The following is a 15478-nucleotide window of genomic DNA, read 5'->3' as shown; positions in this document are numbered from 1 at the left end:
TTCAATTAATAATATTTTCTCAGCTTCTGCATAAACTAAAACTATAGGTTGTGGCAGACATCACTGGTAGGAAAACTGACCACTATTTCCTATCCTTGTTCCTCTCTTGCTTATCTTTACTTGCCATCCACTCCATCCCCCTCCAAAAACAAGAAAAAAAAGAAAAGCCTTTCCAGACTCCCTTGTAGTTAGGGTTGCCAATGAAATAAAGGCAGAGGTCAACTGCAAGGCCTCTGGAAATACTTTTGCTTTCCTAATAAAGGCCTCATCCCCTTTCCCCTTTTTCCTGCTTTGACTGTAGCCACAATGTCTCAGATTATGGCAGCCATCTTACGACCACAAAAGAAAACAGAGGAGAATCACTCCAAACCTCTAGATTTGCAGTTATTTGAGGAAAATAGCCAATGGTGGCTATTTTATTTAAGCCATCGTTGGTTGCATATTTCGCAATAAAAATTAGTTAAAAGCTACAAATAATATATCTACATGTATGGTTCTATACAACTTAACATTTTAAAAGAGAATAAAACCAAAAGTCTAAAATTCAATACTAATAATTTAAACCAAAAAATTTAATTTCTATACAATAAAAGATAGCAAACATAAGCAAGCCTGGGTGAAAATGTTTCCAAAATATATGGCAGACAAAGAAAACATCTAGAATACAAAAACACCTACACCAAGTTATTTAGAAATTGGCACATAACAAATCTGAAAACCATGCAAATGGTAGGAATAAGCAAGTCAAAGAAGAAATATGAAGCAACAAACATACAGGAAGATGTCCAACTTCAGAAACAGTCAAAGAAAAGTTAAGATGAACTTCAATTTTTTGCTCTATTCAAGTAAAAAATAAAAATATGAAAGACAGTGTAAAGACATGGTACCTCACACTGTTGATGACCATGCTAATTAGTACTGACTCCAAAAGGGCAATAGTCATATTTATTAAGATTCAAACTATGCATGTGTGCCACCAAAATAATTCTCTTTACATCTTCCACTCTAGAGAAATACTAACACATGCATACTAAGAGGCATATGCAAGCATTTTTACTGCAGCATTGTTTATAAAAATGAAAAACTGAAAATATCCTAATATCCATAAGTGAAGGAGTGAATAAACAAACTAGGGGGTAGACAAGGAAATACTAGGCCATAGTTTAAAAAACATATGTTAATATTTATTTACTATTAAATAATAGTAAATAAAACAAAGAAGTTGCAAAACAATGCAGTGTAACTACATGCAGCATATGCAATTAGCAACACAGAAAGAAAACTAGACAGATAATGAAATGTATATAGACAAAAGTCTGGAAAGATATACACTAAATAGGGACAGATGAGTGACAGGATTCTAGTCAAGCAGGACTTCAATTTCTATTGTCTGTTTCTATTACTTGAACATTTTTACAAGAATGTATTCATGTATTGCTAGTGTAATTCTTTTTAAAAAGGGACAAAGGAAAATTTGTAAGAAAAGAAAGATACTATAAAGGCACAAGAAAAATTAAGAAATAGAAACAGACTGAAAGAAAAGAAAACTAAATGAATGAAATGAATAATGGGGAAAGTTAAGAAGCATCTACAGAATCCCACCAGCACAAAGGTTTGGAATTGGTAGATCAGGTACTTTTGGAAATTAGGATAAAGGTCAAACTAAAAAGAGGACTAACAAAAGTTCAGAAGGCTGGAAGTGTTTATTCATTAAAGAAAGTAAAACAGATTATCTCTGGATTAGGAGAAACCAACCACACTGAATAATGGGATAACACACTGAAAACGAGAATTTATTAAAAGTCCATCTATACAATGAATTGGTGAGATTCCCAGCTCTCTTCCTCCACTCAGTTCTCAGAACACTGGAATCCAGGCTTACCCTCCCAGGCAGGAATCTGCAGGAATTCCAGACAAATGATTAATTAGCCCAAGAGAAAGGATCTAGCTTTAACAGTAGAGATTCCCCAAGGAATTACCAAGCCTACCTATATCTACCTATACCTACAGAGTATAATCAACCACTTTTTTTTGTCTGCTGTTAAATCTAAGCATCACACCACAAAGATTACCAAACATCAAAGGCAAGTGTCTACACAAAAGACAAGGTCCCAATGAAACAAGGGGGAAAAAAGTCAATTAAAAGTAGATTATGTAGAGAGATAAAAACAAAATGCCTTAGGAATAAGGAAAGATATATTCACAAAGAACAGGATGCTATTTTTAAAAAGGACTGGAAAAGGGGCACTTAGAACAAGATGCTCTAGAAATTAAAAATAAAGCAGAAATTAAAAAGGCAAGAAAGCCAAGAACTGAAAGATAAAACTGAAGAAACTTCCTATAAAAATATTAAAAATAGGAAAAGAATTAAAATAGAAATTAAAAATAGGAAAGAAAGGATTAGAAAACTAGAGGACCAGTCCAGGTCTACAGAGTTCCAGAAAGAAAGAAAATAGAAAATGGAGAGGAAGAAAAAAATCCTCACTGAAATAATTCAACAACATTTCCTAAGAACTAAGACACAAGTTTCCATATTAAAAGAGCCCATCAAGTGCCCAAAACAATGGATATCAAGGACCACAATGGCTCACTGTGAGGACATCTAAAACACTAGAAACAAAGAGGCAATCATAAAAGCTTCTAAAATGAAAAAAACATACAATGGATCAGAAGTTAGAATGTTATTAGACTTAACAATAAAGGAAACTTAAAAACCTAAGATGGTAATTTCTTTTCAAACTATAATTCTATGCCAGTCAGAGTATGGATAGCAGGACCCCTGGGTGGCTCAGTTGGTTAAGCATCAGACTTCAGCTCAGGTCATGATCTCACGGTTTGTGGGGTCAAGCCCTGCATCAGGCTCTCTGCTGTCAGCACAGAGCCTGCTTCAGATAGTCTCCCTGTCTCTCTGCCTCTCTCCCGCTCTCTCTCTTAAAAATAACCCATTAAAAAACAGTCTAAAAAAAAATAAATGTTTTTGTTCTTATGCACCCTTTTTCTCAGAAGTACTAGAGCTTCATGAAAACAAAGGAGTAAACCAAAATAGAAGACAGCACAGGATATAAGAAATGGGGATAAAAACATCAGGGAAGAATCCTCAGGACAACTGCTGCACAGCCAACCAAAAAGGCAACCAGGTCAGAATGAGCCTATAAGACGACTCTGGAAGAAAGGTCTCTAAAAGATGAAATCTGAATCTGTGTTTAAATATTCTGAGAAGAAATGTGGAGAAATGAGACTGAGTTTCAAGGGAATTAGAGATAAAGTAGAAATAGATAAAATAGATAAAATAGAAATCTCTGCCTTCCACAGTGAGTAGTCAACACATGCATGATACAAGTGGTAAATGCATAGTTATCATATAACCCAACAATTACACTCCTGTGTTTATTTATTTATTTTAAGACAGAGAGAAAGACAGAGACAGAGCAAGTGGATTTCAGGCAGAGGGAGAGGGAAAGAGAGAATACCAAGCAGGCTCCATGTTCAGTGCAGAGCCCAATGCAGGGCTCAATCCCACAACCATGAGATCATGACCCGAGCAGAAATCAACAATTGGATGCTTAATCGACTGAGCCACCCAGGTGACCCTCTACTCCTAGGTTTTTGAGAGAAAAATATATGTCCATAAATTTTGTTTTGAACGTTCACATGAGCATTATTTATATTAACCTAAAAAAGGAAAAAAAAAATCCATCAACTAATGAATAAACAAAATGTGGTGCAGTGCACCCGTATCTGTGGTTTTCCTTTTCCACAGTTTGTTATCTACAGTCTGTTACACACAGTCAACAATGGTCCAGAAGCAGATGATCCTCCTTTTGACATATTGTCAGAAGGTCAATAGTAGCCTAACACTACTTCACAATGCCTACATCATTCACCTCACTTCATCACATAGGCACTTCATCATTTCACATCATCACAAGACAGGTAAGTACAGTACAATCACGATTTTGAGAAAGACCACATTCATACAACTTTTATTATAGTATATTGTTATTATTGTCATATTTTATTATTAGTGTTAATCTCTTACTGTGACTAATTTATAAATTAAACTTTATCATAGGTATGTATAGGAAAAACACAGTATGTACAGGGTTCAATACTATCTGCATTGATAGTATTCAGGCATCCACTGGGGGTCTTAGAACATATCCCACATGGGTAAGGGGGGATTACTGTATATCCATAAATGCAATGTTGTTCAGCAGAAGGCAGGGAAGGAAGGCAGGAAGGCAGGCAAGAAAGAGGGAAAGAAGAAGGATGGATGGACTGAGAAGTGCTATAACATGGATAAACCTTGAAAACATTATACCAAGTCAAAGAAGCAAGTCACAAAAGGCCACGTACTGTATGATTCCATTTAGATGAAATGTCCACAACAGGCAAATTCTCAGAGATGAAAAGTAGATGAGTGGTTGCAAGAGGCTGGAGTTAAGTGGGAATGAGGGGTGTACTACTAAAAGGTAGTTTCTTTTTTAGGAGTGATAAAAATGTTCTAAAATTAGATATTGGTGATGGTTACACAACTGTAAATATATTAACACCACTGAATTGTACACTTTAAAAGAATAAATTTTATGGCATATGAATTATAGCTCAAAAAAGTTATTTTAAAATGGCATTCCTTGGGGTGCCTGGGTAGCTTAGTTGACTTAACCATCCGATTTCAGCTCAGGTCATGATCTCATGGTTTGAGTTCAAGCCCAGAGCCTGGAGCCTGCTTCAGATTCTGTGTCTCCCTCTCTCTCTGCCCCTCCCATGCTCACACTCTGTTTCCCCCACTCTCTCAAAATTAAACATTAAAAAATAATTGTTTTAATGGCATTCCTTATACTGGAATAAATAAATAGCAAAAACAAAAACATAAAAATAAAAATAGCATTCCTTGGGTGCCTGGGTGGCTCAGTCAGTTGAGCGTCTGACTCTTGGTTTTGGCTCAGGTTACAATCTCACAGTTCGTGAGTTCAAGCCCTGCACCGGGCTCTGCACTGATGGCATGGGGCCTGCTTGGGATTCTCTCTCTCCTTCTCTCTGCTCCTCCCCTGCTCATGCTCTCACACTCTCTCTCAAAAATAAATAAATAATCTTTAAAAAAAAATTCTTAATAGCATTCCTTCCTTTAGTCACACCCTTTCTTTTTTAAATACCTTTCCAGCGTAGAGAATACTAGAAGAATCTAAAGCATCATCCAATGGTCTCCAGTCCACTATTACTTCAGCATCCTAGAGAAAGAAATTATGGACTACGGTTACTATTCAGCAATATCTTACACTCTTAGTCACCTATGTGTAATTCCCTGAACCCAAAATGAAAACTTTAAACCACTAAATATTAGCATTTTAAGTATGTAATATCATAAAGTATTTGATAATTGTTATATAGATTTTTAAACTATTATTATTCATTATAAAAAATTTACATTACTGCAACTTTTACATAAGTTTTATAATAGTCCATGCCATTTTACTGGCTATCTAAAGTTACTTTTTTTCTGGGGTGCCTGGCTGACTCAGTCAGTGGAGCACGGGACTCCTGATCTTGGGGCAGTGAGTTTGAGCCCCACACTGGGTGTAGAGATTACTTAAAATCTTTTTTTTTTTTTTTCCACGTTTTTTATTTATTTTTGGGACAGAGAGAGACAGAGCATGAACAGGGGAGGAGCAGAGAGAGAGGGAGACACAGAATCGGAAACAGGCTCCAGGCTCCGAGCCATCAGCCCAGAGCCTGACGCGGGGCTCGAACTCACGGACCGCGAGATCGTGACCTGGCTGAAGTCGGACGCTTAACCGACTGCGCCACCCAGGCGCCCCTTAAAATCTTTTTTAAAAATTTTTAATTATTTTTTTCTAACATCATTTTCATGTTAAATTTACAACCACTGTTCAATTACATAATTTCACCTCACACATGAAATTCAAACTAACAATGCCCTAACGATGAACCACTGCCATAAACAATCATAAATAAAATCATTTACTAGAAACCCACCTTTTCTAACACACGTAATATTCCTGAAATCAAGCTGTCTTGGTCATTGGTCTTTCCACTAGATGAGTGAATATAGACCCCTTCCTGTTCGTATATAATCTGGAACAGCAAAAAAAAAAAGAATTAACCACACATTATTAAGTACTGTTTCAACATTTGTTTTAAAAAAGTGAGATATTTTCCTATAATGCCTGAACCACATTTCTGATTATTTCATATATAAATGTATTATTTGAAAAATACCACTCAAGTTTAAGAGCACTTCAAACTAAGACAAACTGGAAGGAAGTTTGCTTTGTTATGCATGGAAGTTTGATTTAGTGATAATCACAACCTTGATCTTCTCCATAAACAAAAATGCTATGTGTCTCAAGCAGATTCCACTTAAAATATATTATTAACAAACATTAAGCAAGATAATTGGGTTCAAACTGAAAAAGGATCTGAAAATACTCAAATAAGAACAGATGAAATGCAATAAGGAATCACTGCTTTCTAACTATTCCTAGAATAGCACGTTTTACTGTAAGATTATTTCAGTGTGTTTTTATAGCAAAATGGCATAGAAATTCAGGGAATAATATGGGAATTTTTTTTTTTTTTTAAATTTTTTTTTTCAACGTTTATTTATTTTTGGGACAGAGAGAGACAGAGCATGAACGGGCGAGGGGCAGAGAGAGAGGGAGACACAGAATCGGAAACAGGCTCCAGGCCCTGAGCCATCAGCCCAGAGCCCGACGCGGGGCTCGAACTCCCGGACCGCGAGATCGTGACCTGGCTGAAGTCGGACGCTTAACCGACTGCGCCACCCAGGCGCCCCTAATATGGGAATTTTAAAGAGTGATGATGAGGACCATCTAGGAATGATTAAAGTAGTTCAAGCACACAAATATTTACTGAATACGTAAAACACTATAGTTACATAAGTATGATTAAAACATGGTCCCTGAACAACATCCTATGGCAATATAAGGGAGACTTAAGTTAATTCCTAAGTAAACTGAACCATACAAAGGTAAGCCTTATTTTCTAAAAGCATAATGTTATAAACTAAGATTCCATTCCTGGGACCCATTTTAAACCACTAAAAATTTTTTTTCATTAGGAAAATAAGTAAAAGAGAAATAAAATAATCACTTCTAGACCTAAGTATTTTTGACATATATAAGTTTAGAACAAAGTGCAGTTTCCATTTATGTAGACATTTTCTTTAATTCCAGTACAATTAACATAGTTATATTAGCTTCAGGCATACAATATAGTGATTCAACAATTCTTTACTCAGTACTCATCATGGTTAAGTGTACTCTCAATCTCCTTCACCTATTTCACCCATCCCCCACCCACCTGCCCTCTGATAGCCACCAGTTTGTTCTCTACATTTAAGTCTTGGGTTTGTCTTTTTCTTTGTTCGTTTGTTTAAATTCCCCATGAATTAAATCATATGGTATTTGTCTTTCTCTGACTTATTTCACTTAGCATTATACTCTCTAGATCCATCCTTGTTGAAAATGGCAAGACTTCATCTTTTAATGGCTGAGTAATATTCCACTGTGTGAATGGGGGGGTGTGTACACCTCATCTTTACTCTTTCATCTATCGATGGATACTTGGGCTGCTTTTGTATTCTGGCTATTGTAAATAATGCTGCAATAAACACAGGGGTGCATATGTATCTTTTCAAATTAGTGTTTTCATCTTCTTTGGGTAAATACCCAGTAGTGGAATTACTGGATCATATGGTAATTCTATTTTTAATTTTTTGAGGAAACTCCACATTGTTTTCCACAGTGGCTGCACTAGTTTGCATTCCCACCAACAGTGCATGAGGATTTCTTTTTCTCCATATCCTCGCCAACACTTGTTTCTTGTGTTTTCAATTTTAGCCATTCTGACAGGTGTGTGAGGTGGCATCTCATTGTTATTTTGATTTGCATTTCCCTGATAAGTGATGTTGAGCATCTTTTCGTGTGTCGGTTGGCCACCTGGATGTCTTCTTTAGAGAATGTCTGTTCATGTCTTCTGCCCATTTAATTGGATTATTTGGGTTTTTTTGGTGTTGGGTGCATAAATTCTTTTTTTTTTTTTTAATTTTTTTTTTCAACGTTTATTTATTTTTGGGACAGAGAGAGACAGAGCATGAACGGGGGAGGGGCAGAGAGAGAGGGAGACACAGAATCAGAAACAGGCTCCAGGCTCTGAGCCATCAGCACAGAGCCCGACGCAGGGCTCGAACTCACGGACCGCGAGATCGTGACCTGGCTGAAGTCGGACACTTAACCGACTGCTCCACCCAGGCGCCCCGCATAAATTCTTTATATATTTTGGATACTAACCCCTTATCAGATATATCATTTCCAAATATGTTCTCCCATTCAGTGGGTTTCTTGTTTTGTTGATGGTTTCTTTTGCTGTGCAGAAGCTTTATATTTTGATGTGATCCCAATAGTTTATTTTTGCTTTTGTTTCCCTTACTTTAGAAGACATATCTAGAAAGATGTTGGTGCAAATTCAAAGAAATCACTGCCTATGCTTTCTTCTAGGGTTTTTATGGTTTCAGGTCTCATATTTAGGCCTTTAATCCATGGTAAAAGAAAGTAGCTCAGTTTCACTCTTTTACATGTAGCTGTCCAGTTTTCATAGTGCCACTTGTTGAATAAACTTTTTCCCATCACATAACTTTGCTTCCTCTGATGAAGATTAACTGAACATATAATCATAGATTTATTTCCAGGCTTTCTGTTCTGTTCCACTGATCTGTGTGTCTCTTTTTGTGCCAGTACCATACTGTTTTGATTACAACAGTTTTGCAGTACATCTTGATATCTGGGATTGTGATACCTTAAGTTTTATTCTCTTTCAAGAATGCTTTGGCTATTCGGGATCTTTTGTGATTCCATACAAATTTTAGGATTATTTATTCTAGTTCTATGAAAAATGCTGTTGGTATTTTGATAGGGATTACATTAAATCTATAGACTGCTTTGGGTACTATGGATATTTTATATTTATGTAGAACTTTTATTAATATAACCACATCACTATTCAGAATAGCATGTGGACCAACAATGCAAGACAAACACCATCACAACCTATCACCATCACACCCTAATTACAAATGTAAATGGGTATGGGGCAACTGGGTGGCTCAGTCAGTTGAGCATCCAAGTTGTACTCAGGTCATGATCTCACAATTAATGAGTGCGAGCCCCACGTGGGGCTTACTGCTGTCAGTGCAGAGCCCACTTGGGATCCTCTATTCCCCCTCCCTCTCTGCCCCTCCGCTGTGTGCTCACGCGCTCGCTCTCTCTCTCTCTCTCTCTCAAAAATAAACTTTTAAAAATGTAAATGGGTATGTATTCTGTTGTTTTTAGTTAGCATTTATGGAACACTTATGCACCGGGAACTCCGCATATCATAGCTTAATCCCTACAACTCTAGACCACAGACTCTATAACTGTATCCTACTACATCATTAGAATGAGAAGCCCATTTGTGTTAATGAGAAAACTGAAAGAGAGGTTAAATAACTTGTCTAAGGTTGATGACACAAATACTAAGGGGTAGTTAAGGAGTAGTGTGGAGATTAAAATCCTGGCAGTCTGACACCAGAACTGTGCTCTTAACCACTACATTATAAAGCACCACATTACTTTTACTGCCTGTCCTGTGTTGTTAGTCACTTGTGATATGAATTTGTACATTAGGAAAAGAGTCCTTTTAATTTAGTAATCAAGATTAAAGAGAAATTCTGATCTCAAAAACCCAAGGTAGCATTCAATGTAATAGTTGTTAAGCACCAGACCAGCATTAAGCAGAAGGCAAAGACTGGGGACAGTATGAGTTGGGAAATGGTGGGAGACATTCTGTATTATTTGTATAAAAGTAAAAACTTTCAAAGTACACAGATTTATTCACACATATGCATAAAGATATGTTTAACACTATTCACAGTATTATTTACACCATCAGGGGAGGTGAGGGAAGGAGGAAAGAAGGGAAGTTATGAATTTAAATATCCCACAGAGGGAAATGATCAAATATATCCTGGGATATTCATTCTACAGAGAATACTATTTAGCAGTAAAGAAAGAATATGGTACATTAAATGAACAGAAAGACACAGAAAACAGCCAATTACATATAGTATATGACATCTACATTTTTTTTTTTTTTTAAGTTTCTCTAAATCTCTGTAATACACAGAACAAGTTCTGGAAAGACACACTTAAAGCTGTGAACAGAAGTTACTTGAAAAAAGAATGGGGCTGGGGCGCCTGGGTGGCGCAGTCGGTTAAGCGTCCGACTTCGCGGTCCGTGAGTTCGAGCCCCGCGTCAGGCTCTGGGCTGATGGCTCAGAGCCTGGAGCCTGTTTCCGATTCTGTGTCTCCCTCTCTCTCTGCCCCTCCCCCGTTCATGCTCTGTCTCTCTCTGTCCCAAAAATAAATAAACGTTGAAAAAAAATTAAAAAAAAAAAAAAAAAAGAAAGAAAAAAGAATGGGATGTGGAAAGGCTGAAAGAGAACTGTAACTGTCTATGTTAATGCCTCTAACTGACTTGAATATCTTGACGTTAAATTAGTTATACATTGCTTCAGTAATAAAAAAATAATTTTAACGAGTAAAGTGGAAAAAGGAAATTCCAGAAGTATAAACTATAACCTTTCCAGACTTCAGCTTATCAATTTTTAAAACAAGAGGTTAAACTGGATAATGTATCTGAGGCCACAATATGGAAGTAGGAAAAGGTTAAGAGGGGAAAAAAAAATCCCTTAAAATTTCAAGTTTTTGTGACAAATAGATCAGAGACATACCCCAAAACTACATGTTAGCATATTTTCACCTAAGACTCAGCTAATAGAATAATCAAGAGCCTCATAGTTCTCATAGTAGAAAAAGTGACACTTATTTACCCAGAAAAGCTTGGTATCATTAACAACATAATCTAAGATTCTGTGATACCATTAACACTTAACAGATTCTGGAACGTTAATAAAGTAAGTGAATCCTAAAGAGTCAAATAAAATACCTAACCGAAGCACATTAAGCAACTCTTTCTTTCCCATACATATGTTAGCCAAGTGCTGTCTGTTCTCTTTTTCATTTAAGAAAAAGCTGAATTTCCTAAGTAATTTAGCTGGGAAAATACCTAAAAAGCATGATAGTACTAGGTACCTTATGAAAAAGTCCAAGCTGCACTCATTCCATGTTCTGTGTTCCTTAACTCTTTAGTACTTTTTGAGGGACAAACTAGATGTCCAAATATTCACAATCCCAAACCAAGACTTGTACTGTCTTTAGAAAGCAGTCATATTCGGCTAATTTGAAGGCTGTGATGTTAACCGATACAAATTACTAATTCTGCCAGAAACAGAATGAAATTAATAAACTTACCTTACTGAGCTCCTAACCTTTATTAAGTCTTGTAAGACTTAAAGGGACAAAAAAAAGTTCTAGTTGCATCAAATATGTAATTTACTTCAAATATTAAAGTTAATGATAGTTTTAAATTTTTTTTAATGTTTATTTTTGAGAGAGAGAGAGGGGGGCAGAATACAAGCAGGGGAGGGGCAGAGAGAGCAGGAGACATGGAATCGGAAGCAGGTTCCAGGCTCTGAGCTGTCCACACAGAGCCCGATGTGGGGCTCGAACCCACGAACTGGGAGATCATGACCTGAGCTGGAGTTGGTCGCTTAACCAACTGATCCACCCAGGTGCCCCTTAATGATGACAGTTTTAATTATTTCTTTTTTTTGAAAAAAAAAAAAAAATTTTATTGTTTATTTTTGAGAGAGAGAAAGAGCACGCAAGTGGGAGAGAAGCAGAGAGAGAGACACACACAGAATCCAAAGCAGGCTCCAGGCTCCGAGCTATCAGTACAGAGCATGACAAACCATGACATCAGGACCTGAGCTGAAGTTGGACACTTAACTGACTGAGCCACCCAGGAACCTCAACTATTGACTTTGTTTTCAAAGCAGTCTGATCTCTTTTGATCCTCATAAACTGAATGTGTCAGAAACAGACCTTATTTCCATCTCCATTTTACAGAAGAATAAACTGAGACAGAAAGCTATTCAGTGACTACTCAAGACCACATGCACATCAAAGGAAGGAGTGGATTTCAGATTTCCTAACATCTTCATCCATTAAATCTCAATTGTTACTGCCTCAAGAAACTACCAGAAAAATTCCACATGGTTTCCCTACAGAAAAGCAGTTTCTGAAATTGCTTAGATGTAGAAAATAATGCTGCTTAGGCCTACAAACAATTTTTAAATGTCTTTAATTTATAAAGCAATGCAGCAGTTAACTAACAATTGGGCCTTTTAACAAAAACTCTTGGTTTCTCTCCCATCCGAACTCCTACTAAATAGTACACAAAAGAAATTTGTAGGCCCTTTTGTAACATGCATTTATTTTAACATTTATTTTTTGAGAGAGACAGAGACAAAGCGTGAGCGGGGAAGATACAGAGAGAGGGGGAGACAAAGAATCCCAAGCAGGCTCCAGGCTCTGAGCTGTCAGCACAGAGTCTGACACGGGACTGGAACCGGTGAACCGCGAGATCACGACCTAAGCCAAAGCTGGATGCTCAACCGACTGAGCCACCCAGGCGTCCCGAATCATACATTTTACTCCTAAAGTCCTCCACTCCACTTTTGAGGGAATGATTTCACTTTTTTTTAATTTACAGAATATGTTTGTTCATCACTCGTTTCTCGGTACATGAGCTTATTACTAAAACACAACTCTACAGGTATCAACTATCTACAATAGCTCAAAACACAAAAAGAGAAGTCCAATTAAAATTGTGATCTTATACAAAGTGTTAAAATGGTATTTCTTCTTAATTAGACCCTATAAGTGAATTGATTCCTGATGAGTATCTTTCTGCCATAGGATATTCTGCATCCTATCTTCGTCAATGGTAATAATTAGTATTTGAAAAGCTATCTCTCAGCTTGTTTGGTATGAAAAATTATTTTGCTACAGGGAATAATTATGATATCAGGAATTTCATCCGAGGTAATACATTTAGTAAAACAGGTTTTCAATTTCTTTACTCTGGTTTTGTTCATAATCTCTAATGCAAGATAAAAAAGAAAGGTTAAAATGCTATTATCATCAGCATGCAGTATTTCTATTATGCATTACTTTACACAGCATTTCTACGTTATCAATTTGATCCTCATAACACAATTAGATATGTGTTATCATTCCTACTTTGTAACAGAAAAAAAATGCAAGGACATTAAGTGATTCGCCTGAGGTTCTTCCACTAGTTTGGGGTTGAGATTTGAAAAGTTTTATTTGTCCAAAGGGTACACAATGAAAACGACAATCAACTTAAGGCTCAGTATATACAGACACTAACAAAATTATTCCAGTGTACCATATGCTCATATTCCCATCCGAAGTAGTCACCAATTACCAGTGTTGTGAACATGAGTTGGTCCTCTGTGCTACAGGAAGCAAAGAAAGAGCATCAGCAATGCCTCTCTTTCTACTACCTAAGATTTGAGAGAAGATAAAGAGTTCATAAGCATAACAGGAAAAAAATGTCAGAAAGAAAAACAAGAAAAAATTATATTCTACTCAAGTGAAGGGCAATGAAAACTAATGTCAAGAAGCTGGCAAATGGAAAGCTAGGAGAAGAAAAAAGACTGAGACAAGGGTGCCTGAGTGGCTCAGTTGGTTCAGCGTACAACTTCTGCTCAGGTCATGATCTCACAGTTCATGAGTTTGAGTTCTGTGTCTGGCTCTGTGCTGACACCTCAGAGCTTGGAGCCTGCTTCAGATTCTGTGTCTCCCTCTCTCTCTCTCTGCCCCTCTCCCACTCATTCATTCATTCATTCTCTCTCTCTCTCTCTCTCTCTCTCTCTCTCTCAAATATAAATGAACCATAAAACAATTTTAAGGGGTGCCTAGGTGGCTCAGTCTTAAGGTTAAGCAACCAACTCTTGGTTTCAGCTCAGGTCATGCTCTCACAGTTTTTGGGTTCAAGCCCCACATCAGGCTCTGTGCTGACAGCGTGGAGCCTGCTTGGGGTTCTCTCTCTCCCTTTCTCTCCGCCCATCCCCAACCTGCACAGTCTCTGTCTCTCTCAAGGTAAATAAACTTAAAAAAAAAAATCCTAGCAACAGTAAAGAAATGTAAGAAAGTAAGTACTAGAAAAGTTAGGACAGGAGCCCCTGGGTGGCTCAGTCAGTAGAGTATCCTACTCTTGATTTTGGCTCAGGTAATGATCCCAGGGTTGTGGGACTGAGCCCGCATCAGGCTCCATGCTAAACGTGGAGCCTGCTTGGGATATTCTCCCTCCCTCCCTCCCTCCCTCCCTCCCTCTCTCTCTCTCTCCCCCTTTCTGCCCCTCTCCCCAGCTTGAACGCATGCTCTCTCTCTAAAAAAAGTTTTTTTGGGGCGCCTGGGTGGCGCAGTCGGTTAAGTGTCCGACTTCAGCCAGGTCACGATCTCGCGGTCCGTGAGTTCGAGCCCCGCGTCAGGCTCTGGGCTGATGGCTCAGAGCCTGGAGCCTGTTTCCGATTCTGTGTCTCCCTCTCTCTCTGCCCCTCCCCCGTTCATGCTCTGTCTCTCTCTGTCCCAAAAATAAAAAAATAAAAAAACGTTGAAAAAAAAATTAAAAAAAAAAAAGTTTTTTTAATATATTTTTTAAAAAAAGGACAGTGGTTACTTAGGAGAAGAGGGTACATGGAAGGTCTTCTGGAGTGGCTGCAAAGGTCTACTACTTCTTGACTAAAGTGGTGTTTCCCTTATGATGTTATAAAGGTGTCATTTTTCTGTATTACGTTTTGTTTTACAACCAAAATGCTAAAAACTACTGGTAATAAATGCAAAATATGCAGTTTTAAAAAGAATTTAAACCAAATCTCAAAGGTAGTGGAGGAATATTGTCAGATGGAAACCAGGACATGACTTCAACAATAAAAGGACCTACCCTGAGAAAACAAAAGGGAAAGACACACCAAGCAGAAGATCTGAGGGAAGAGCACCACCTATCACTAAGTGTACCTGCAAAATAAAAGGAAGTGAAAGAAGAGAAAGAATGCTATTGTTATAGAGTATACACAGACTACCAATGAAATGGGGTAAAAAGACACTAATATAAATTACAAACTGATATAAACCTACTCTCTAGAGGTGATGATGACCTTCAGCTACCCAAATATCTACTGGCATTCTCTACATAATCAGCATCTGATAAAATTCTTGAAGGTCTTGTTGACAATGTCACCTCTCAGAAGACACATGACAGAAAAAAAACAATATAGACCAACAAGAATAAAACGGTTATTACAAAAACTCTGAAAGAAAAAGACCAGCTCAGAGTTCATAACTACCAAGGAAATAAATCTGGAACACAATCAAACATTCAGCCTGAGCTTGAGAAAAAAAAGGATATATAACAGAAATAGATATTAATCCCACCAAAACTAGAGAAGAAAAAAAAAAAACTATAATAC

The 15478-nt window shown here is 37.3% G+C and overlaps 1 protein-coding gene across 3 annotated transcripts in view; it reads right to left on the bottom strand.

Annotated features, from left to right (window-relative positions):
- The window catches only part of TBC1D15 (TBC1 domain family member 15), a 76531-nt gene that overhangs the window by 43511 nt on the left and 17542 nt on the right, over positions 1–15478 (bottom strand). For 2 of the 3 annotated variants that reach the window (XM_047865967.1, XM_047865968.1), the window contains 2 exons: positions 5998–6096; positions 5157–5231 (listed from right to left, as the gene is read on the bottom strand). In XM_047865967.1, the coding sequence (XP_047721923.1) occupies positions 5157–5231; positions 5998–6096 (174 nt within the window). Of the gene's footprint in view, positions 1–5156; positions 5232–5997; positions 6097–13392; positions 13509–15478 lie in introns of those variants that run through there. The other variant, XM_047865966.1, reaches the window with a different exon arrangement.

This window comes from Prionailurus viverrinus, chromosome B4 (genome assembly GCF_022837055.1).
Source record: "Prionailurus viverrinus isolate Anna chromosome B4, UM_Priviv_1.0, whole genome shotgun sequence".
Classification (NCBI taxonomy): Eukaryota; Metazoa; Chordata; class Mammalia; order Carnivora; family Felidae; genus Prionailurus; species Prionailurus viverrinus.
Note: the sequence above shows the minus strand (reverse complement) of the source record. Positions and strands in the feature narration are given on the sequence as shown.